The sequence below is a fragment of the Paramisgurnus dabryanus genome, chromosome 14 (genome assembly GCF_030506205.2).
Source record: "Paramisgurnus dabryanus chromosome 14, PD_genome_1.1, whole genome shotgun sequence".
Lineage (NCBI taxonomy): Eukaryota > Metazoa > Chordata > Actinopteri > Cypriniformes > Cobitidae > Paramisgurnus > Paramisgurnus dabryanus.
Window position 1 is genome coordinate 24,948,537 of NC_133350.1, and position 22,679 is coordinate 24,971,215.

General features: G+C 36.4%; 3 protein-coding genes across 3 annotated transcripts; 2 read left to right on the forward strand and 1 right to left on the reverse strand.

The window, feature by feature from the left end:
- Positions 1–1,222: 1,222 nt before the first annotated feature.
- LOC135719447 (trypsin) lies at positions 1,223–5,552 on the reverse strand. The gene is made up of 5 exons (XM_065242130.1): positions 5,453–5,552; positions 4,104–4,260; positions 3,436–3,577; positions 3,016–3,282; positions 1,223–1,674 (listed from the first exon to the last, which is right to left on the reverse strand). Exons 1-5 carry the CDS (start codon positions 5,499–5,501, stop codon positions 1,504–1,506), a joined length of 786 nt encoding a protein of 261 aa, XP_065098202.1. The 5' UTR covers positions 5,502–5,552; the 3' UTR covers positions 1,223–1,503.
- A 3,294-nt stretch (positions 5,553–8,846) lies between these two features.
- On the forward strand, positions 8,847–15,207 carry LOC135719448 (trypsin-3). Its single transcript, XM_065242132.2, has 6 exons — positions 8,847–8,937; positions 9,230–9,292; positions 9,449–9,599; positions 11,646–11,787; positions 13,299–13,556; positions 14,889–15,207. Exons 2-6 carry the CDS (start codon positions 9,241–9,243, stop codon positions 15,045–15,047), a joined length of 762 nt encoding a protein of 253 aa, XP_065098204.1. The 5' UTR covers positions 8,847–8,937; positions 9,230–9,240; the 3' UTR covers positions 15,048–15,207.
- A 460-nt stretch (positions 15,208–15,667) lies between these two features.
- On the forward strand, positions 15,668–22,537 carry cdab (cytidine deaminase b). Its single transcript, XM_065241745.2, has 4 exons — positions 15,668–15,993; positions 20,370–20,481; positions 20,570–20,627; positions 20,713–22,537. Exons 1-4 carry the CDS (start codon positions 15,729–15,731, stop codon positions 20,848–20,850), a joined length of 573 nt encoding a protein of 190 aa, XP_065097817.1. The 5' UTR covers positions 15,668–15,728; the 3' UTR covers positions 20,851–22,537.
- The last annotated feature ends 142 nt before the right edge of the window (positions 22,538–22,679 follow it).

Below are 22,679 nucleotides of genomic sequence, written 5' to 3' on the forward strand. Positions count from 1 at the left end.
ATGAACCAAAGTTGCAATACATTATTCTGTCACAAAAATCTATTCCGAATTACTTTCAATGTCGTGTTACGTTGCACATAATGAAGCAAATCGCAGTCACTGTTTATGAATATGTCACTTTTTCTACACTTGTTTCTTGCTGTTTCACATCAAATTATCATCACAAATAATTAGCACATTAATCAGCAAATGAAAACAACACATTGTTATTTAGCATTTACTTATGTCTGTGTGGCATTTTCATTCACAATGCTTGACTTCATGGGAACATGCTGTTTCACGCTTTACTTCCCATAAACACTATTCAGAGATCCATCAGATAATTTCAAAGTGTTAGCATTTAGTAGCAAGCCTCCAAAAACGTCTTTATTCCCCGATGATCACTATTGTTGGTTGGTTTAACATTTAAGATGAATTTGCTTATGTAAGTGATGATTGATGTTGTTATTATTATAAAATTGGCCGCATTCATCCGACAAACCGCTGCTCATCATTGTGTGTAGACACACAGGGTCTGTCATACATCTGATCATTTTACATGCGGTGTCATATGCAGGCAGTGAAACCGAACTGATGCCACCTCTAGAGAAGAGTAACTGCGGACACACCCTGTCCTATTAGATTTGCAAACATCCATTGTTGAATGTAAAGCATAACCGCAAGTCCTTTAACAGCTTAACAGTCAATTGGATCTCTTTTTAACATAAGAAACCTTTTGAGTTTTGCTTTCAATCATTTATTAGGAATTTCAACTGTAAGTGTTTATTTATACAAACTATGCAAAACACCATTTGCTAACTGAGTTTGAAAAATGTCTCCTCAAAAGTAATAGCTTTTAGCATTTCCACTAAAAGGCGCAAAATAACAATTTCTTTATTTAGAACTGAGTGATTAAAACTTAAAACATGAAGTAATTGTGACCTTGGATCACAATACTAGTCATAAGGGTCAATTGTTTTAAAATTGTGATTGATCATCTGAAGGCTGAATAAATACGGTTTCCATTGATGTATAATTTGTAGAGCAAAATTTGGCCTGTGAAAATCTGAATTCTAAAGGGTGCAAAAAATCTAAATATTTAGAAAATGGCCCCATAACACATATTACTAATGAGATTTAATTTTTAATGTATGCAAAAGTTTGTTTGTAATATATATATATATATATATTAGTAATTGTGTAATATATATATATTATATATATATATATATATAATATTTTATAATCAGCCGAGGTTACACTACATTCACATCCATTTCACTGCATGTTCAGGTTTGGTGAGCTTGACTTTAGTATTATTATTATTGCTTAATAGACAATCTAAACATTACATATTGACAGTCGGCTTGACTGAAATTTTAACGTTGAGGATACGTATGCATTAGCCTGTTCTATATTAAACAATTGTAAGAAATAAAAATGTATTTGAAAAGCATTTTATCATGTAGTTCAATGTGCTTAAATCTAAATTGTCCTGTTCGCTAAGTACAGTAAAGTTTGATCTCATGGCTTCATGCATTTTAAGTACGGGCTGTATATGGTTTGGTCAATCCATTTGCGGAACCTGGAAACGGCTGTGTACACTCCTGGAAATTTGGGATCTCCACAGCCATTTCCCCAAGAGACGAGACCATAGACCCGTCCCTCACACACCAAAGGGCCACCAGAATCCCCCTGAAACAGAACAGCAGACTTTTACATTGTTCTAAAATGGCTCTTGTATATAAAAGGTTCTTTCTTAAAGGAATCTTTTCTTAACCTTTTACTGTCTGCAAAACCTACAAAGTACTTTTTGTGCAACAGAAAGGTTCTGTGGATTTTACAGGTTCCTTATGTAACCATAAAACTTTTAGGAACTTTATTTTTTTTTAAATGTTCAACAATAGAGCACTTTACTAAACTGATAATCAGGTTTTATATATTTGAAGAATAGGCATAAGCCTTTATATGTATACACTCACCTAAAGTATTATTAGGAACACCTGTTCAATTTCTCATTAATGCAATTGTCTAATCAACCAATCACATGGCAGTTGCTTCAATGCATTTAGGGGTGTGGTCCTGGTCAAGACAATCTCCTGAACTCCAAACTGAATGTCAGAATGGGAAAGAAAGGTGATTTAAGCAATTTTGAGCATGGCATGGTTGCTGGTGCCAGACGGGCCAGTCTGAGTATTTCTAGGGTTTACAAAGAATGGTGTGAAAAGGGAAAAAGATCCAGTATGGGGCAGTCCTGTGGGTGAAAATGCCTTGTTGATGCTAGAGGTCAGAGGAGAATGGGCCGACTGATTCAAGCTGATAGAAGAGCAACTTTGACTGAAATAACCACTCGTTACAACCGAGGTATGCAGCAAAGCAAAGCCACAACATGCACAACCTTGAGGCGGATGGGCTACAACAGCAGAAGACCCCACCGGGTACCACTCATCTCCACTACAAATAGGAAAAAGAGGCTACAATTTCCACGTGCTTACCAAAATTGCACAGTTGAAGACTGGAAAAATGTTGCCTGGTCTGATGAGTCTCGATTTCTGTTGAGACATTCAGATGGTAGAGTCAGAATTTGGCGTAAACAGAATGAGAACATGGATCCATCATGCCATGTTACCACTGTGCAGCCTGGTGGTGTAATGGTGTGGGGGATGTTTTCTTGGCACACTTTAGGCCTCTTAGTGCCAATTGGGCATCGTTTAAATACCACGGCCTACCTGAGCATTGTTTCTGACCATGACCATCCCTTTATGACCACCATGTACCCATCCTCTGATGGCTACTTCCAGCAGGATAATGCACCATGTCACAAAGCTCGAATCATTTCAAATTGGTTTCTTGAACATGAAACCACAGTATTAGTATGGTGTTCCTAATAATCCTTTAGGTGAGTGTATACAAAGGCTTATGCCTATTCTTCAAATTCTTAACTTCTTTGGGTTCCAAGAAGAAGAGCTCACATGAATGCGTTGTATCTCTTTTAAAATTTAATGAGATACAGGTTTGCACAATCTGGAGGTATACCTTACATGCATCTTTTCCCCCTTTGCTGGTCCCTGCACAGATCATATTGGCTGTGATGTTTCCATTAAAAGATTCACTGCCATTGCACTTGGCAGTAGAGACGATGGGGACTTTGACTGTATGGAGAGTAAGGGGATTTTGACCTCCACTGTGGCTGGTGGAGCCCCACCCAGACACCCGGCACATCCTGCCCGCCAGCAACCCTGCGTTCTGTTTGGGAAGCAGGGCGAGGGACACGTACCTGTTCACCTCTATGGGCACACTAAGCTGAAAGAAACCATAGAGCAAGATCAGGACAAGAGTGGCAGAAAACACAGTTGGAATTCCAAAACAGTTGGAATTACATTGCATTACATAATAAAATATTAAGCCAAATGTCATCTGCAAACAAATTATTCTTAACATTAACTTTGCTCATACCTTTATGAGCATGATGTCTGCATTATTAGTGCTCCTGTTGTACAGTGGATGTGGAATCAGAGACTGAGCTTTGGACAACTGCTCGGTTCCCTCATAAGTACCCAGAGTAAAATCTCCAGCCACCACCATCATGTCAACCACCCTTTAAGACAAGTAACAAGACCATCAACATGAAAAAAACAGCCCGAGCTAGTCGATATCCTGTCCAAGCATAACCATCTGAAAAGTACCCAAGATCCCTTTAAACAAGTTGGCTGGAAGATCAATAAAGACCTGAAAACTGCAAACGTCTGACACTAGTTGATTTTTTCAATAAAGCTGCACAATGCCACAATGAGCAAAAGTGATTTTTCAACATTTGTATGATTCAAATCGAAAAGCTTCATATCTGAATTGCAGTCATTACTTGCTCTGCACAGATGTTCTTTGTGAAGGACATGAGATGAATGACAATATTTCTCCCTGTTAGCAGCCTCAGCTGTGCCAAGCAACAGATAAGCCAACATCTATTAAGTACCACACAGTGATGACAGGTCAAGGTTACTGCTCATCCTGTGTGAATGTCTGCCACATGGCTTTCATCTCACTCACAGATTTGGCCATTAGACAGAAGCTCAGTTAATAAAAAAAAACATTATTGAGAGATTTCTTTAAAAAATATCACAGACCCATTGCAATGAGCAGCTGTGAGCACCCAGTATTTATGGACCAGACATCCACCGCAGAAATGCACCCCTTTGGAGCTTTGTATCGATACAATGTATTTGATTGAATTCGGCGATGGGGTGTATCCACCGACAATGCGCCCCTGAATGAAGTCCAGACCTATGAGGAAAATAAACAACTTTTTTCAAGTTTGCAAAGACGCCAGAGAGGATGAGTTGAATTTTAATCTCATTCCTATTCGTGCTGAATCGAATACTTACACTGTAAAAAAAACTTTGCTGCCTTAAAAATGTTTGTTAAATCAACTCAGATTTACAAGTCATGTCAACAGAGATGAGGTGTCACAACTTATAAAATATAGTTGAGAAAAGTCAACTTAATTTTATAAGTTATTACAACTCACCTGTAGTTATAACAACTCATCTCTAGTCAAGATAAATAATAGTAAGTTGAAATGACTTGTAAATCCGAGTTGATTCAACAAAAAAATTTAAGTCAACAAAATATTTTTTACAGTGTGGCAATCCGTATGTATTTAACGAGGTGGATAATTTGTATACATTTTTACACTGCAGTAAAGTTGGATCAACTTAGTAATCAAATATTACTTTAATTGGTTACACTTATAAAAATTTGTTAATTTAACTTAAAATTTTCACCTAAAGTTATTACCTTTTCAGTTTTTACACTGTATGGCTACAATTGTACAATTTTGTACATTTGCTTTTGCCTGTGACACTGGAGTTATGGGCAGGGTTATTTCGTTATTGTTTTTTATGATAATCGTACATTTATGTACAATTTACTTTGTATACGTAAAGAAAAGTTGGCTCAACTTAAAAAACTTTCATTTTTTTGTTAATTTAACTCAAAAATATTAGTTGACACAACATAACACAATTGATTATTTTATTTATTTTTTAACTAATATTTTTAAGTCAAATCACTTCAAACTTTTAAGGTAACCAGATAACTTACTTTTTTAATTGAACCATCAAATAATTTTTATTGTGGAATTAATGTGATACCGTTGAAAAAACCTGCATTTGGCATATTATCCACTGAATGACGTGCTAAGAAATGCATGCTAAAAGGTGCATATACGGTAATATCCAACTTCTTTAGCATTGGCCGGATGGGATTGAATGCAGAACTGAAAAAACAATATCGGTCTACCACTATGTAAACATTGTCAGTTTCAATAGTGGTTACGTAATGGGAGGATGATTTAGCAAACACTGAGCAACAATGAAGTTTAAATAACAGAAAGATCTATTGATCCATGCACCTCTCTGGAATATTTCTGAAAATCCTGCACAAGAAATATAATTACAGTTGTTAGTTTACTTACAGTTCACTGGGAAGAGTTGCAGCATCACTAAGAAGAGCAGCATTGCCATTGCAAAGCAAAACTGTAAAGCAGGGATGAATGTTGGCTGGGCTATATCAAGCAAAACCCTTGACATCCTGCTAGAGAAATCACATCAACACTGTTTCTCAGGTTTCCAAAGTTCTGATTTCAGTTTTCGTAGCTAACAATGTTTGATTCATGGATCGAAAACTAATGGGAGTTGATCTTTCAGCAGGCTTCTCCTTTACTAAACATATAGTCAATGAATTATATAAGAGTATATACCACTTAAAGTGGTTCCCCTATATGATTATCAGCCACACTTTTAAAAAGGACAGCATTTTTGTCAAATATATATATTTATTTTGTCAACATATATTTTTATGTTACTTTACCTTAACAAATTAAGTTAAAACAATTTCAACTTCTTATGTCAACTTATCACAGGTCAAAACCGAGCTGTTTTAACCTAATGCTGCCTTTTTTTTTTTACAGTGCAATGATCCACTTTTAGTGCTATTATCTATAAAGTGCTAAATGTCCATCTTATCACATTAAATATGCTAAACATGGATGTGAATTTATCAGTTGCTGTTTGGAAATCCTCTGTCCTCTGCGTGAGACTTCAGCAGTCATCAGATTTCATTCATAATGCAGTAGCACACTTGAGCAGTTGTGTTGTGTCTTTGTGTTACTATTATCAACCCTGAGGGAACATGAATCACACAGAGAAACAGCAATAGGAAAGGCAGGGTTATGAGCAAGATACAGTATGAGTTAACATAGCATTTCATTTTATATTTCATCTTATATGACTTACTCTAATATGTGTGTTCCCAGGAATCAAACCCTCAACCTTTACACTACACTATTTATATGGGATGTAAACGAAATGTAAACAGATAGGGAGATTTAACGGGTTCCGTCGGTGGTCGTTGGTCAGGCATCAGCTGGGCATCACGTTAAAGGACGGTCAGCAGATCAGTGGTGTGTTGACCTCCACTGCAGCCGGAACTGGGTCTGTTTGTGTCAATGTCCTCGGGTTCGAGGACGAGACAGGGAGAGAGAAACAAAATCTTATTAGCCTAGGGGCCGTTTGCATGTAATGCAAGTGTCACACAGTGTTGTGTTTTAATATATGCTCGGATATAGACAGGCTAGCTATTGCAGCATTAGTATATTTCCCAGATGAGTTATGTGATTGCTTTGTTCCATACAAGCTAACTATTGCGAGATAAGTATAATATACTAGACAAATTATGGGAATGCTTTGTTAAAGAAAAAAGTCTTTAGTTTAAATTTAAAGTGATCGACTGTGTCTGATTCAATGACATCAGTTGACAAATCATTCCAGAGCTTAAGGGCTAAGTAGGAAAAGGTAGCAAAGTACAGTGGCTAAGATTAGACCATTCCAGTGAATGGAGTAATAATGCTGGGTCTGGCAACTGGATCTGTTAGTGGGTCTGTTAGTGTCAATGGTTCCGAGTGGCACGAATTCAAAATATGTGTTCGGAGTGTCATGTGTGTTGCTCGTCATGTTCGTTGCATTCGATGTGAACTTATGTGCATCACGCTTGATATCAAAATACGAGTCTGCTGCACACGTGTCAAAAGGATTTATGATAAAAGAGACACTTGCGTTCACAAAATACTCGCAAGACACTAACTTAACACTAAAATCTGATTACACATGAGATTAAATGAGTATCTGGCAAACACAAGCACCTATTTTATCATAAACCCCTTCGAAGCGTCTGCAGCAGACTCATATTTTGACATCATGCGTGACACGACGAACACATATTTTAAAATGACGAGCCACACACATGATGGGCTACATATATGTTGTGTCAAGCTTCGCATTGTGGCGTTAGAGTTAGGGTTAAAGGTATTGTGGAGGATTTTCTTTTTCCGGGTGAATCATCAAGACTATCGGTCCTCCTATTTGTCAATCAGGAGTGTTGCGCAATTGCATTTTTTTAAAAAGGCGGTTCTATTCTAAAATTCGAGAAAATTCTCTGCTACACCTTTAAGTCTACAATATGTAAAACACTGAACAAGCAGGGTATCCACGGCAGGACACCTCGAAGGAAGCCACTGCTTACTAAAAAGAAGATTGCTGCACGCCTAAAGTTTGCAAAAAGGCAAATTGACACTCCACAGTGGTATTAGCTAAATGTTTTGTGGACTGATGAAACTAAGATTGAACTATTTGGAAAAAACACACAGCACTACATCTGGCGTAGAAAGAGCACTGCATATCATCATGAAAACATCATCAACTGTAAAGTATGGTGGAGGAAACATCATGATTTTGGGCCTGGCCAGCTTGCAATCATTGAGAACTAAATTAATTCCCAAGTATATCAGACAATTCTTCAGCATAATGTGAGAATGTCTGTACGTCAGCTGAAACTGCGTAGAAGGTGGGTGATGCAACAGGACAACGACCCAAAACACCACAGCAAGTCCACAACAGAATGGCTTCAGAAAAACTAAATCCGCCTTTTGGAGTGACCAAGTAAAAACCCAGACCTCAACCCAATAGAGATGCTATGAATTGACATGAAGAGGGCCATACACCTGAGACGTCTAAAGAATATGACAGAGCTAAGAAAAGAATGGACTAATATTCCTCCTCAACGATGTGCAGGTCTGATCCACAGATACAGGAAGCGCCTGGTTGAGGTTATTGCTGCCAAGGGAAGGAGGGTCAACCATTAATTCTAGGGTTCATTTACTTTTTCCACTGCTATCTTGAATGTTGAATGAGTGTGTTCAATAAAGACATGAAAGATCAGAATTTTTTGTGTAATTGTTTTTAGACACATTATGTTTGTCAACACCCTTGACCATTGACCAGATCACATTTTATGACAAATGTATTCATAAAACCATGAAATTCTAAAAGATTCACATACTTTTTCTTTCCACTGTATATGTGTGATTAACACAAATCTTCCAGATTACACTTTCATTACATCAATAAAGGAAGCCATATGTTTTTGGACAGAGACAAACAGCAAGCACTTCCAAGGTGGAGCTCTCCCCTGAGGACACTGATGTGCATTAATAAATGCCAAGGGATATCGAAGAGACCTTGTTCACAGCTGCTTTAGTTACCACTATTCCAGTGCCCTTTCCACCCAATTTTACAGTCACCCAATATCCTATTCACTAGCAAACAGTTTTGTACAACTAAAGAGTCTACAGATATTTGAGTTCAAGGTACTCTTCATGAATCAAAGTCTATAGCATCAAATTGAAAGAGTTGCCAAGTGCTATTGAAAGCTTTTGGGTCAGACAAGTTTTTTCATGTTATTGTTTTTATTGTTGGGTATAGTTAGTGTACAAACAACACCACAAAACCCTGTGGAGAGATGCGGTTACACTATAAAACCAAAGACAATATCGTGAGCTTCTGCAGTACTTTTAAGCGGTTATTGGGATTATTACTGCCCAGGATTGAGCTTTCCATGCTCTCGGTGAGTTAAACAAATCTTATGTTTGTTTTTGTTTATGGCTGGAAGTCATATATGATATATTTTAGGCTATATGTAATACACAATTTAAAGAAAGAGCATACAACTGTTTGTTCTGACTTGTCTATTAACATTTACTTGAGTCAAAAAGTGACAAAACCCAGCCGTTGGGTTAACATAACCCAGGTAATGTTTATAGTTTACACATTGCGGGTTGGGTTCATCCCTTTTTGACCCAATGCTGAGTGTAGGCTATGCGTCATTTTTCGACCTCCATATGTCCTTTGTGTTTTAGATCCCTCAAACATGAAGACATGTTTTGAATTCATTGTGCTCCTAATCATCTTGACCCTTCAAGGTAAAACAATTCATTACCCGAATAACAGAGCATCTAAATACAATGCATATTCAATGGCTGCAGTATGTGCATACATTATTACAGTAAGCTGTCGGTGAGGCGTTTTTGTGTTGTTGTGGAGGATATGAGCTTTATCATTATTCCTCCCAATCACAGGATCACTGCAGCAAAGAATCATTGGAGGACAGGAGGTTCAGCCCTATTCCATCAAATATCAGGCTTCTGTTCAGTACAACAACTATCATTACTGCGGTGGGACTCTCATACATCCACAGTGGGTGGTTTGTGCTGCCCACTGCTGGAGGCCGTGAGTATTACACCCATAGTACATGGTGTCAAATCTGACTCTCCTGTTTCTCCATGGGTCCACAGGACCGTTTAGGTCAGGGCTATTCAGCTCTGGTCCAAGAGGGCAGGTGTCCTACAGAGTTTAGCTCTAACCCTAAACCAAGGCACTTGAAGAAGCTAATGGAAGTCTACAGGATTGAAAATTACATGCAGATGTGTTCAGGGCTGGACTGGGACAAAAATTCGGCCCTGGCATTTTGGCCCAAACTGGCCCACACTACATACACTGCAAAAATTGATTTTCAAGAAAAATGTTTCTTAGTATTTTTGTCTTGTTTTCAGTAAAAATATCTAAAAATTCTAAAATTAAGATGCTTTTTCTTGATGAACAAAACGACCCAAGAAAATAAGTCTAGTTTTTAGACCAAAAATATCAAATTTAATTGATTTTGTGCATTAAACACTAAATGCAAGAAAAATGTGCTTACCCCATTGGCAGATTTGTTTTTGCTTGTTTTATGCACAAAATCACTTAAATTTAAAATGTTTGGTCTAAAAACTAGACTTATTTTCTTGGGTCATTTTGCTAGTCAAGAAAAACCGATTTATTTTAAGAATGTTTAGATATTTTTACTGAAAACAAGAATACTAAGAATTTTTTTTCTTGAAAATAATTTTTTTGCAGTGTATAATTACAAATACCACCCATCTTTGCACGCCTTTAAATATGTATAGCAATAGCAACTCCAATTCCATAAAAGCACTAAACCCAATTAATAGCACGAAGAAAAGAGTGAGAGTTGACACAACAAACACTTCTAGAACGTGTTATTTATTAATGCAATAAAACTGTATAATCCACCCTTATGAATCCTAAAACAAGCTTCATGCAATTGGCAAAATGTGCCATTGGATTGCTGACTTATTACAAAATACAAGTGCTGCTTACGTTATACATTAATATTGAAAACTGATTATTACTTGCAGTACTTACAGGAAAGTATGCACTACATTCACTGAAGAAAACTTGTGTGATTATTACAGTAATAGAGATTTTTAACATTATCTGTCAAGTGTGTTGTTATACAATAAATATATATCTTTTTCTGTAAGCAGATCTCCTGGATTGTTTGATTTTGCTTGAATGATACGTTTTGAAACAGACAATCAACGAAAAATCTACGAATCAGATACTCTCGTAGTCACAGAGCAAAGAGTGCAATTATTTTATTGCAGCTTTATCACCATATTTTGTGTTTTTGATTCAGTTTTATCAAGGGGTACCCATCTAAACTTGTGTTTTGAAAGCAGTTCTGCTTACCGCAGTCACTACACTCACTTCTCCCTCGTCTCTCTCCCTCTCCTCACTGAGACTTTGCGTGCTGGTGCTGCCAGTGCCACCACCGCCACCATCATCACCAGCGACGCGAGTTGAAGGTCCTGCTGCCGCAGAAAATATTTGTGTTTTTTAACACATTTTGCAGCGTCTGCCTGAAGAGCCTGCTTCTTTTTGTCGCGCAGTTTTTGTGCGCCTCCATTGCGTTTTTTCTCTCTCTCTATTTTGACACGTGAACTGACCGACGATGCACGCTCGCTTGCACAGAGACCAAAGCGGTGATTGGGCCAGCTTAATGTCATTCAAAAAAAAAAAACCAATGGGCTGCTGCTTAAATGTGAGTGGGCCGGTCTATCTAGGAAAAGAAAGGATGATGACTGTGCTGGTCAGTCATTGGGCCAGCTTAATGTCGTTTAAAAAAACAAACAACCAATGGGCTGCTGCTTAAATGTCAGTGGGCCGGTCTGTCTAGAAAAAAAGACGTTAACTGGGCTGCTCAGACAAATTATGAGATGTAACGGCCCAAAAAGTACGTCGGCCCACCGGGAAACTGCCCGGTTTGCCAGATGGCCAGTCCGCCCCTGGATGTGTTCAATAAACTCTTTTGGACATCGGCCCTCCAGGACCAGAATTGAATAGCCCATAGTATCCCACTGGTTATTTTAGATTTGAAAAGGGTGCTCAGAGGTTTTTTTTCTGATCTACACTGTCACATGTTGTTGTCTGCAGGAATTATTTAATCCGAGTGGTTCTGGGTGAACATGACCTCTCCATAAAAGAGGGCTTTGAGCAGGTGTTCAATGTGTCGAAAGCGCTGGTCTATTACATGTATAACTACAGGACATTTGATGGTGACCTCATGCTCTTAAAAGTAAGTTATATATAAATAAAAGTTACAAATCAGCCATTAACTGAATGACTACATATGTCTGTTTGCTAGTTGAAAAGAAATGTAATAAATAGTTCACCCATAGATGAAAGTGATTCCATTCCATATAAATTTCTCTTTACCACTGAAAACATAGCAAAATGTCCTAGCTGCTCTATTTCATAAAGTGGACAGTTTTGAAAAGTCGAATAAAAAAAAACATGAAAACAATGCAAAAAATTTACGGAGGCCCTAAGGGGACATGGAGCCAAAATTAAATAAAGTTTAGCTTCGCGTGCGCAACTATCGAAACTATCGAGTTTAGTTTCGTTGCGCACATGAAACTATCGTGTGCTCACGTGAAACTTTTACGTGCGCACGCGATGGTTTTCACGTGCACATGCGATGGTTTCACATGCGCACGCGAAACTAAACTTAAAAAAAAAAATCTGCACATAAAGGTTTTGCGTGAACACATGAAAGTTTCACGTGAGCACAAACTGAAAAAAATGATTAATTCAATTTACTAAATTTTTTATGGTAAGTGGTCGCAATCAATGTATTTAATCTACACTGCAAAAAATTATTTTCAAGAAAAAAAATTCTTAGTGTTTTTGTCTTGTTTTCAGTAAAAATATCAACATTTTTTAAAATGTAGATGCTTTTTCTTGATGAGCAAAACGACCCAAGAAAATAAGTCTAGTTTTTAGACCAAAAATATTAAATAGAAGGGATTTTGTTCATAAAACAAGCAAAAAAATAATAATCTGGCAATGGGGTAAGCAAAAAAATCTGGAAAATTTTTCTTGAACACTAAATTCAAGAAAAATTCTAGAAAAATTTGCTTACCCCATTGGCAGATTTTTTTGCTCGTTTTATGCACAAAATCACTCAAATTTGATATTTTTGGTCTAAAAACTAGACTTATTGTCTTGGGTCGTTTTGCTCATCAAGAAAAAGCCTCTTAATTTAAATTTTTTTAGATATTTTTACTAAAAACAAGACAAAAATACTAAAATTTTTTTTCTTGAAAATCATTTTTGCAGTGTACATTTAAACAAAAAAATTTGAAAAACAAAACAAAACGAAAAACTTTTGTTTAAATGTAGCTTAAATAAATTAAATTTAGATTTATTTTACTCCAGTGTCACCTTAGGGGCTTGGTAATATGGTGCTTAAAACAAGCAAAAAATCTGCCAATGAAATAAGAAAACATTTCTTGAAATAAGTTTTTCTTTTTTCGTAGACAGTTAATTCAAGAATTTTTTTCTTATTTCATTGGCAGATTTTTTGCTTTTTTAAGCACAAATTCGCTTACATTTTTATATTTTTTTTGTCTAAAAACTAGACTTATTTTCCTAGGTCATTTTGCTCATCAAGAAAAAACATCTTAATTTAAGAATCTTTAGATATTTTGACTGAAATCAAGACAAAAATACTAAGTAAGAAAGTCATTTTTTGTAGTGAATGTAACTTTTCTTAAACCTGGCTTCTAACATTGATCTTTACATCAGCTGGAGAAGCCGGCAGAGCTCAATGCTTATGTTCAGCCAGCCGTAATGCCGGTTTCAAGCAGTCCTCCCTTACTACCGGCCACAACATGCACAGTGAGCGGCTGGGGCGTCACGCAGGTGTACAGTTATTACCTGTCACCTGTCCTCCGAGCTGTGGACGTCCTTATCATCCCTCAGTGTCAATACTACTATTACTACAGAATAACAGACAACATGGTGTGCGCTGGCTATCCGTTGGGTGGAAAGGATTCCTGCCAGGTGAGTCAAGATGGGTGATGATTTAGTTTAGGGATTTATTTTTTCTTTAACAGAATTCACCTTTCAAAGCCTACAGCGAATGGCCGGTTTGGACAGCCCTATACTTCCTGCTTTAATGACGTCAGTAGAACAGATTTTTAGTAGAAAGGAGGGACTTCACAGTACAAGGAAGACATCAGACTGTTTTTAGGATAGTGAAAACACCGGTATAGAGATAAGTAAATTGTGTGAAAAATATCCTGTTTTTTTACACGTGAAACAAGAACACATGTTATACTGCGCACTGTAAACACAATCAAAGCTTCAAAAACATAGCCTAAACGGGACCTTTAAAGATATCAAGGTTGTTTTTTCACTGAATGTCCTCTACATTATGTAGGATGATTTTATTTAGTAAACAGTCCTGTAGTTTACCTGGTGGATTGCAAAGGTCATAGTTTCTTTTATAAAAGAACATGCATACCGATAAAAGGTATACCTTACATAAATGCATTGGTATTCAATTGGAAAATTGACTGCAAAATGCATACAAAATTTTAACCCCAACCTAAGCCCCTTTACAACGATATGACCAACACATTTTGTATGTATTTTACGCATTTTATTAATTCGTACGACAACATTTGTATGTATTAGGGGAGGGGTTAGAGGTGGGGTTTCATTTATTTTTATTTTTTTAAATAATTTTTGTATAATAATTGCACGTATTTGTACAATTCCCTTCAGACAAACTCATAAGAATTACCTAACTCGTAAAATATGTATTGTTTCAAGGTGAGACTCCAGCAAGCAATAACCACCGTCTAGGGTGTGTAACGTGTTGAGTATAAATAATAATAAACTTTAATAAAAATAAAACAATAAACAGAAAGACGAGCAGTAACAGCACATAGCTTTAACGTACATGATGCAAAAACGAAAACGGACAAATACAAAGGAAACAGCAGGGTATTTAACACAATGGAGTGATGATGATGATGACTGTCAGGTGAGGATAATAACAAACACAGTTCAGGTAAAGGAATGTAAAGGATTGGAGAAATGGAGTCCAGAGGGCAATGACTGGGGAAAACAGAAAAGGGAACGAGACGCTGCATCGGGAATATGACTGGGAATGTTATAGGTTGACCATATAGTCTGGCTATGAGTAACACACTTCCAGCCAAATGGTTAGACATCTATTAAACTTTACTGGCAGCCTTGTTTTAGCCGTGACGTCTGGGTTGTGTTTGGACGACTATTAGACGTCTGTAAACCCAAAATTGCTTGCATTGACTCGTTGCTTTTTTCCCTTTTTACTAAAATTACACACTTTGCTTTTCTTGGCTACAGGGCGACTCTGGCGGTCCTCTCATCTGTAATGGTTTGTTTGAGGGCATTGTGTCCTGGGGCATCAGTTGTGCCAACCCGTTCTTCCCTGGAGTCTACACTAAAGTCCGCAACTACGTCTCTTGGATCAACTGGATAATTAATAATGACTCGAATTCTTAAAAGATACTGAACTGCCACATTAAAATGACACCAGAGTATGACGATGTGAGCTGAATAACTGCATTAAAAGTGGCTTTAATCTTTTATATAATCTAATAAAGAATTTCTTTATAAACAATCAATTTCATACAATGTGAAAGAAAATAATCCCAAAACACAACAGAGAACACTTATAAATGAATATTTAGTTTTGGATATCAGACTGACTGGAGCAAATTCATGTTTATATTGGCCTAAAATCAACTTTTCAGTGATAGCTGCCGCTTGATGTAAATTTAAAGGTACAGTGCACCAATTAAAAATATATTTCTGTTTTTCACAAAACTAAAAACCCAAAACAGCCACAATTCCCTATTCATCCTATATTTGAATATCCTGTATTTCTACTTGTGTTATTTTGAGGCAAGGGGTCATAATGAATTGAAAATGTTCTGACACAGCGTATCATTTTTGCAGTTCAGTTGTTTGGTGGTGGAAAAGCAAATCCTTTCTCATTGTTATTCCATTGTGAATGCCACCATTATTGTGCAGTGACCTTTACACCCCATCCTCACTGTCTCTCAGCATGTCTGAGGGAAAGGTTGCCATCTAGGCATTATATAACCGTGCTGTTCGACAGCACCACACATTAAACACAGAAAGTCGGGGAGGAGGAAAACCTGGGAAACTGGGATTGGTTAGATGTCAGATGTGGAAAATCGCAAAACAAACAAACTGTCAAGCAGGTCTGCAGAGCCTCAGACAACACGACTGACGCAAAGCAACATGAGCGACCTGAAGATCAGACATGCGGCGAGACGTGAAACGGCTAAGTTAAATGCGCAGCTATCGGGGGTTAAAGAGTTGATTGGACAATCTCTAGATGCCAAAAAGTTTGCCTACTGTCCCTACAGCAAGTTCAGAGTTGGGGCGGCTCTTCTGACACACGACGGGACGGTTTTTACAGGTGAGATGCAGTGTTTCACAATAAAAAACAATACATTGTATACCAGGATCAGAGAGTTTTAACCTTTTAACAGGTTACGTAAGGGACATCAACAGGAAAATGTTAAGTTGCTGTAGTGGGTGTTTGTGCTCTCAAAACTCTGAAAACTGTGTGTGTTCTGTTACTCTGAGAGAAAACAACAGATAAATTTCTCACAATAATAATAATAACAAGAAAAATAATAATTATTATTACTATTGTTATTAATTAATTATGTAATGTTTTATGTTTATTCACAATTTTGAATTGTTGCAAAACAGCTTTACAGTAAGTACATAATGCAGGGTTCCCACACCTTATAGTTAACTTCAAATTCAAGGACCTTTCAAGGACTATCCAGGTCCAATACCATCAAATTCAAGGACTAAATGAAGGGACACATTTCAAGTGAGAGCAAAGTTACAACATGTTACCTTTTAAGATACATTGTTACAGTTCCCTTTCGAGGGAACTCACGCTGCGTCACTGCGGTGACACTTTGGGGACACTTCCAGGGGTAAGTGCGTCTGAATGTGTCTATCAAATTCAACCAATGGTGAGGCTTAACAACAAAGACAGGGAGGTGGGGGAGCCAGGAAGTATATCACTATCTGAAATATTGCCAAAGACGGCGTTACAGGGACGCAGGAAGTATGGCAAGGGAGATGCAGCGTCTCGTTCCCTTCTCAGGGAACAACAGTTGCATACGTAACCAGAGACGTTTTCATGTGTCAAACGCAACTATGCAAAAAAGCATTTTGGTATGAATCAACATTCGCATACAGAAGATATAAGCATTTAAAGCGAACAGTTTAGCACGTGTGCTTAAAAAGTCTAGAAATTTTATGATATTATCCTACACTAAAATAGATTCAAGCACTTTCAAGGACCTGTATCTATGTATGTATATTTTCAAAAACTTCCCAGGTCCTTGAATTTCCCCCCAGATTCACAAACTTTCAAGGATTTCAAGGACCCGTGATATTAGTAAAATCAGAGACATAAAACATACATAAAAATATGTAGAATATACACTGTCAGAAATAAAAGTACAAAAGCTGTCGCTAGGGCAGTACCCATAAAGTCCTAATAGCCTATGTAGCCTACATGCACCGTGAGTACAGATATGTGACTTTGAGGTACAAATATGTATCTTTAAAGTTTCAATATGTAACTTTGAGGTACTTATGGAGCGTACACACCAAATGCAAATTAAATTATTTGCGCAAAGTATATGCAAAGCCGCAAATAGGTGCAAATGACATGAATTGGGCAGCGCGATTACCGTGAATACACGCGCTAAAGGCGACTGTTCAAGTCTACCTCCAGAAGGATTGAGAGCTCAGAATTCTTTCGGTTAACTCCAAACACGATTCGGGTAAACGTGCAATGTGTAGGCAACACATCCAGACAGTACTACATAAGATGTAATATTAACATTTCTTAAACGTTGTGAGATGACATACTAATTATGTTATTAAAAATTTTTTTCAACATTGTAAAAAGATGTATTTCTAACCAAAACAGCCTGACATTTGTCATTTTTTATAACGTTTTTGTGTTTGCTGGGTATTCGCCTCAAATATTGAAACAATTCAACTTAAGCAAAAAAATTCACATGACAAATTAAAATCTGTGAGTAATCTAGAGTGAGGAACACGATGCTTCGCATTTGGTGTGTACTACGCATTATGTGCACGCTTATGCTGCGTACACACAAAACGCGAGGCAAAACGTTCCTCGCTCAAGATTAGCCGCGGGATTTAATTTACTGTCAAGATAGTTGAATATTTTTAATTAACAAGACATGTTTCAGGCAAATTGCATGTTTTTGCGACAATTGGGCTGCCCATTAAAATAATCAATTTAAGTGAAAAATTCACATGACACAAAGTTAAATCCCGCGAGTAATCTATAGCGAGGAATGTGAATTTTTGCGCTAGTCAATGCAACTAGCATGGGGCAATGCTAATGTTAAATCCAGCAAGTAATCTAGAGCAAGCAACACAATCCATCTCAGTGGTGCGCAGAATTAAGGTACTAGATGTCCGTTTTAAATAGGGTACAACCAGTTTTGTACCTTTTTTGTGAAAGTGTATGGTTAACTGCATTTAATTTTCAGATTTTTTATACAAAAATTCAGATATACCATCCTTAAACTCCAAAGAATAGAAATCGCTTTTTGTTTACTATTCTGGCACACGTAAGACCGTTTAAGTCCTCACAGAAAACAGAAAACATTGGACCCTGGAATCATACTGTACATACATAAAATGACAGGTCCCTTCTAAACCAGCCAATGGAGATCAAACACACTGTAAACAAACATAAAGTACATCATATTGTGATGTTTGAACTGCATAACTACTGATAAAGTATGTTCAAGATTGCTCAAGATTATTTTATTTCTATAGTGCTTTTGTATTGTTACAGTAATACAGTACATGTTGGTAAAGACAGTAAGAAAATAAAAAAAGATGAAAATAGGCAAATAAATGTCTGTGGAGTTGTAAAGGGAAAATATAGTCCCATTAAACAAATATCTATATCTGATTTTTCATAATAAGTTAAAATGTTAATGTTTAAAATTGTATTACTAGAAAAATAATTGTTAAAACCGTAAAAAATATTGTCTCTAGGTTTAGAATCAGACAACCTATATAAATATATGGGTCAAAAAGTGGTCAGTACCCAGGGCCGGTCCTTGGGGTTATGGGGCCCTAGGCGAGACCTTGAAAATGGGCCCCACTGGTTTAAAAAATTTCATAGCAAGTGAAATTAAAACAGACAAAAATTAAAATGTATATATTTAAGTGTATAGAAGTTTTTATTAAGTGCAACATATAAAGAAATGTTGTTAGTGCAACAACTGTAGTGCAACAGAACTACAGTACTGCATGTCTCAATACAAACATCATGGATATTAATAAAAAATTATTACTATATGGTAATACAGTATTCTGTATACTGTTTTTGAACTCTACTATAGTATATTTTTAGTATCTAAGAATTTTACTATACAGTTTACTGCGGTAAATTATATATTATAATAGTCTTTTTTCATGTGGGTTAATTTAGAAAGGATGATGGACATTTTTCTAATGTTTTTAAATTAGCATAAACATTAAACAATGTAAAACAGAAAATAGACCTACCTTTACATTTTTATTGCTTTTCTTTCTCTGATTTTCTCTTTTTCGCTCCTAAAATGTATTATTTTAATGCCATAGTTTGCCAAAGCCTACCACCGCAACCTCACTAAAATAAGTCTTGTTTTTATCTTTATTGAAAGATGTAACGTAAACATTGCGTTGTTATACGATACTACATTACCCATTTCCAAGCATGCAAATTACCACACACTGTTCTTATTTTGTAATGTTTTAAGTTTTTACTTATACTAAGGTTTTGTATTTATTATCATTTTACTGTAGATTGTTGTGTGGGGAATTTATCCTGTTGTTCAATTCCTGTGGATTTTTTCACCTACCGTCATTGTGATCCCTATTTTAATCAATAAGGTCCCTGCACATGTAATGCGTATAACTTGTGCAATAACAAACTAAATTAAAACAGGAAGGGCCCTCGTCTTGTCGCGGGGCCCCAGGCAATCGCCTGTATTGCCTGTTGGACAGGCCGGCCCTGTCAGTACCCTTTTAAAAAAATACAGCTCTGCAGCTAAATATTCATATAAGTGTCTCAGAGGTACATACTGGTATCAAATGAATACGATACATATTCGGACCTTTTTAAAGGGTACTGCCCTAGTGACGGCTGGCATACATATTTTGACCATTTTTTTTTCAAGAATCTGAAGATGCAAACTACATGTTCCTCTTAAAGTGTCATTTTAAAAATGCAGTTTAATTCAGTATTTTCCTGTGGACCGAACAGATTACTGCACAGAATGATGGTAAAGATTTGATCTGAATACCAAAAATCTTCAGATTTAACAACCTTAAACTGCACTGATTAAAATAGCTTTTTATTTACTCTTCTGGCACATAAAACAGACAACCTTGGCCTCTGGAACCATACTGTATATACATAACATGACTGGCCCCTTCTAAACCAACCAATGGAGATCAAACACACTGTAAACAATAGTACGAGGTGTACTTTAAATCAGATTGTGATGTCTGAACTTGTGAAAAAATATTCAAAGAACGTTTGACGATTGTCTGGTACTCCGACTAACAAGACGAATAGGAAAAATCTGATAACTGCCTTAAAAGATTGTGTCTTATATTACATAGTGTATTTAACTTTAAAAGACACATGACTGTCAAAAGTTTGAATTTGAGCTTGTTAATGTGGTAAACATCCATTAAATCCCATTCTCTCATCTATAACATCAGGCTGTAATGTGGAAAACGCTTGCTTCAACTTAGGAATCTGTGCAGAGAGAGTCGCCATTTCAAAAGCTGTATCAGAGGGATTTAGAGATTTCAAAGCCATCGCAATTGCAAGGTAAACTTACTTTCATAAGCCACCCTAGTGAGGTAGTGAAACATTTTCATGAGCTTTTATTTAAGGATGATGTCTTATGCTTTTACAGTGATATGAGCGACCACTTTATTTCTCCTTGTGGTGGCTGCAGGCAGTTCATGAGAGAGGTAAGACTGCATTACATTTGAAATCATTATAAGTGACATGCCCTTCAGGTTTACGTGTTTTTTTATTTCAATTGTCCATCTGCAGTTTGGTACTACCTGGGACGTGTATTTGTCCAAACCTGATGGCTCTTATGTGGAAATGAGAGTTGAGGAATTACTGCCCGCGTCTTTCGGACCAGACGACTTAAAAGTGAAGAAAATTAAGGTTTTAAATGAAGTCTGATGTGGTAGAGGATTTTAGACAAGAATGTTACTTAAATGAGGATCTATACCTGAAAATTTTGCTGAAAGAGGTGTTAAAGGAATAGTTAAAAATACACTTTTTGTAATCATTATATCACCTTTAAGTTGCTCCAAATTTGCCCCCACTTTACTGACTTGAATGAGTGAAAAACAAGCAATGCAACGTTGCAAAAATATGTTTTTAGAACCAAAAAGCCTGACATTTGTCAAATTAAGTATGTCGGAAAATAACATTATCACAACCTTTTCATAACGTGAAAAAAAAGATAAAGTTTTTGTCTTTGCATCAAACGCGTCTTCACGCAAGTTGAAAATATTCAACTTAAGCGAAAAATTTGCATGACACAAGTTTAAATCCTGTGAGTAATCTAGAGCGAGAAACGCAATGCGGTGCATTTGGTGTATTTCACATTATATGCACACTTATGCTACGTACACACCAAATGCGAAGCAACGCATTCCTTGTTCTAGATTACTTGTGAGTTTTAATATTGAGTTGAATTTATTCAATTTACGCAAAGACACGTTTTAGGTGAATGTTTTTGTGCCAAACGCACCGCCCAACTTGCGTCATGAAAATTGTCAAGTGAAAAATTAGCATGACACAAAGTTAAATCCCGCGAGTAATCTACAGCGAGGAATGCGTTGTTTTGCGTTTGGTGTGTGTCCAGCATTATGGGACGTACACACCAAAGGCAAATAGATTGCATACAAATGTTAAATCCAGCAAGTAATCTAGAGCGAGCAACACAGCATAAAAGTACTAAGGTGTCCTTTTTGAAAGGGAAAAACGAGCACTGCAACAAAATGAAAGATAAACTGAAGAATGTTTTACACAGAATGGAAAGCAAAATATTTCACCAGATGAAGATAGTATGTCATGATAATTGAAATGTAATAATTTTCAAGCAATGCACTTGTGATGATTTGGCCTTAAGAAAATGAAGCATGGTTAAACAATTTATTTGTAGTAAGTAACCACTAATTTACTATGTTCTTACCATAATAACAATGGTATTTGATTGGTAGTAAAACTATGGTAATACAAATTGTAATTTATCTGCTAAAATCATGGTTATTACAAAAATAAAATGGTTAATTTTCCATGATGATAACTGTAAATATGGCTCACAGTGGATGTGAAATGAGAGTTGTGTCTTACTATGCTATTTTACTCCGATTTTGATGTTTACTTTAAAACTGTAAATATGATATGCACAAAAGTAAAGTGTTTCTAAAATATGAAATTGTGCTTCTAAAAGCAGGGTAAAGATGAATGTCCATCTTTAACTATAGTAAATAGTTGACTACTTGAGACAAAAATATTTGCCTACCCCTTATCCAACAGGTAGCACAACATGGGCACAGTCACCCTAAAAATGTGATCCACCAGTACTGTCAATCTGATGTCTATATGCCATTGGATCAAAGTGGTATGAGTATCAGTTACAGCTTGATCATTAATTACATGTAAAGTTTGCACTTTCAGCGCTTAACACCACCATTAGATCAAAGGATTCAAAGGTCAATTTAAAAATTGGTTCAATAAAAAGAACACAAAACTCTTTATCCCTTATAAAATTTTAAAGACAATGAAAAACATGGTAAATTTTTTATTTAACTGCTCTGTTGAATTTAATGCATTAAAGTGTTACATGATCACATGATTTTTACACGATTTGTGTGTTTTTTTTATGTAATATTGCATGTAAAATTTTATGAACTTGTTTGCGGGGGTGTGCCAATAGGGGTTTTGCATAGGGCTCAAAATGGCTAGAAAGGGCCTTGACTTCAATAGTATTATTCTTT

Excerpts from the sequence above, each read along its gene's own strand:
- LOC135719447 (XM_065242130.1), bottom strand. The coding sequence starts at position 5,501 with ATGGCAATGCTGCTCTTCTTAGTGATGCTGCAACTCTTCCCAGTGAAC. Across the intron at positions 4,261-5,452 it reads GCAACTCTTCCCAGTGAACT|GTCTGGACTTCATTCAGGGG; the intron begins GTAAGTAAACTA and ends TTTTCCTCATAG. Across the intron at positions 1,675-3,015 it reads GGGGAAAAGATGCATGTAAG|GGGGATTCTGGTGGCCCTTT; the intron begins GTATACCTCCAG and ends GTTCTGTTTCAG.
- LOC135719448 (XM_065242132.2), top strand. The coding sequence starts at position 9,241 with ATGAAGACATGTTTTGAATTCATTGTGCTCCTAATCATCTTGACCCTT. Across the intron at positions 9,293-9,448 it reads AATCATCTTGACCCTTCAAG|GATCACTGCAGCAAAGAATC; the intron begins GTAAAACAATTC and ends TCCCAATCACAG. Across the intron at positions 9,600-11,645 it reads GCTGCCCACTGCTGGAGGCC|GAATTATTTAATCCGAGTGG; the intron begins GTGAGTATTACA and ends TGTTGTCTGCAG.
- cdab (XM_065241745.2), top strand. The coding sequence starts at position 15,729 with ATGTCAGATGTGGAAAATCGCAAAACAAACAAACTGTCAAGCAGGTCT. Across the intron at positions 15,994-20,369 it reads CGACGGGACGGTTTTTACAG|GCTGTAATGTGGAAAACGCT; the intron begins GTGAGATGCAGT and ends CTATAACATCAG. Across the intron at positions 20,628-20,712 it reads GCAGGCAGTTCATGAGAGAG|TTTGGTACTACCTGGGACGT; the intron begins GTAAGACTGCAT and ends GTCCATCTGCAG.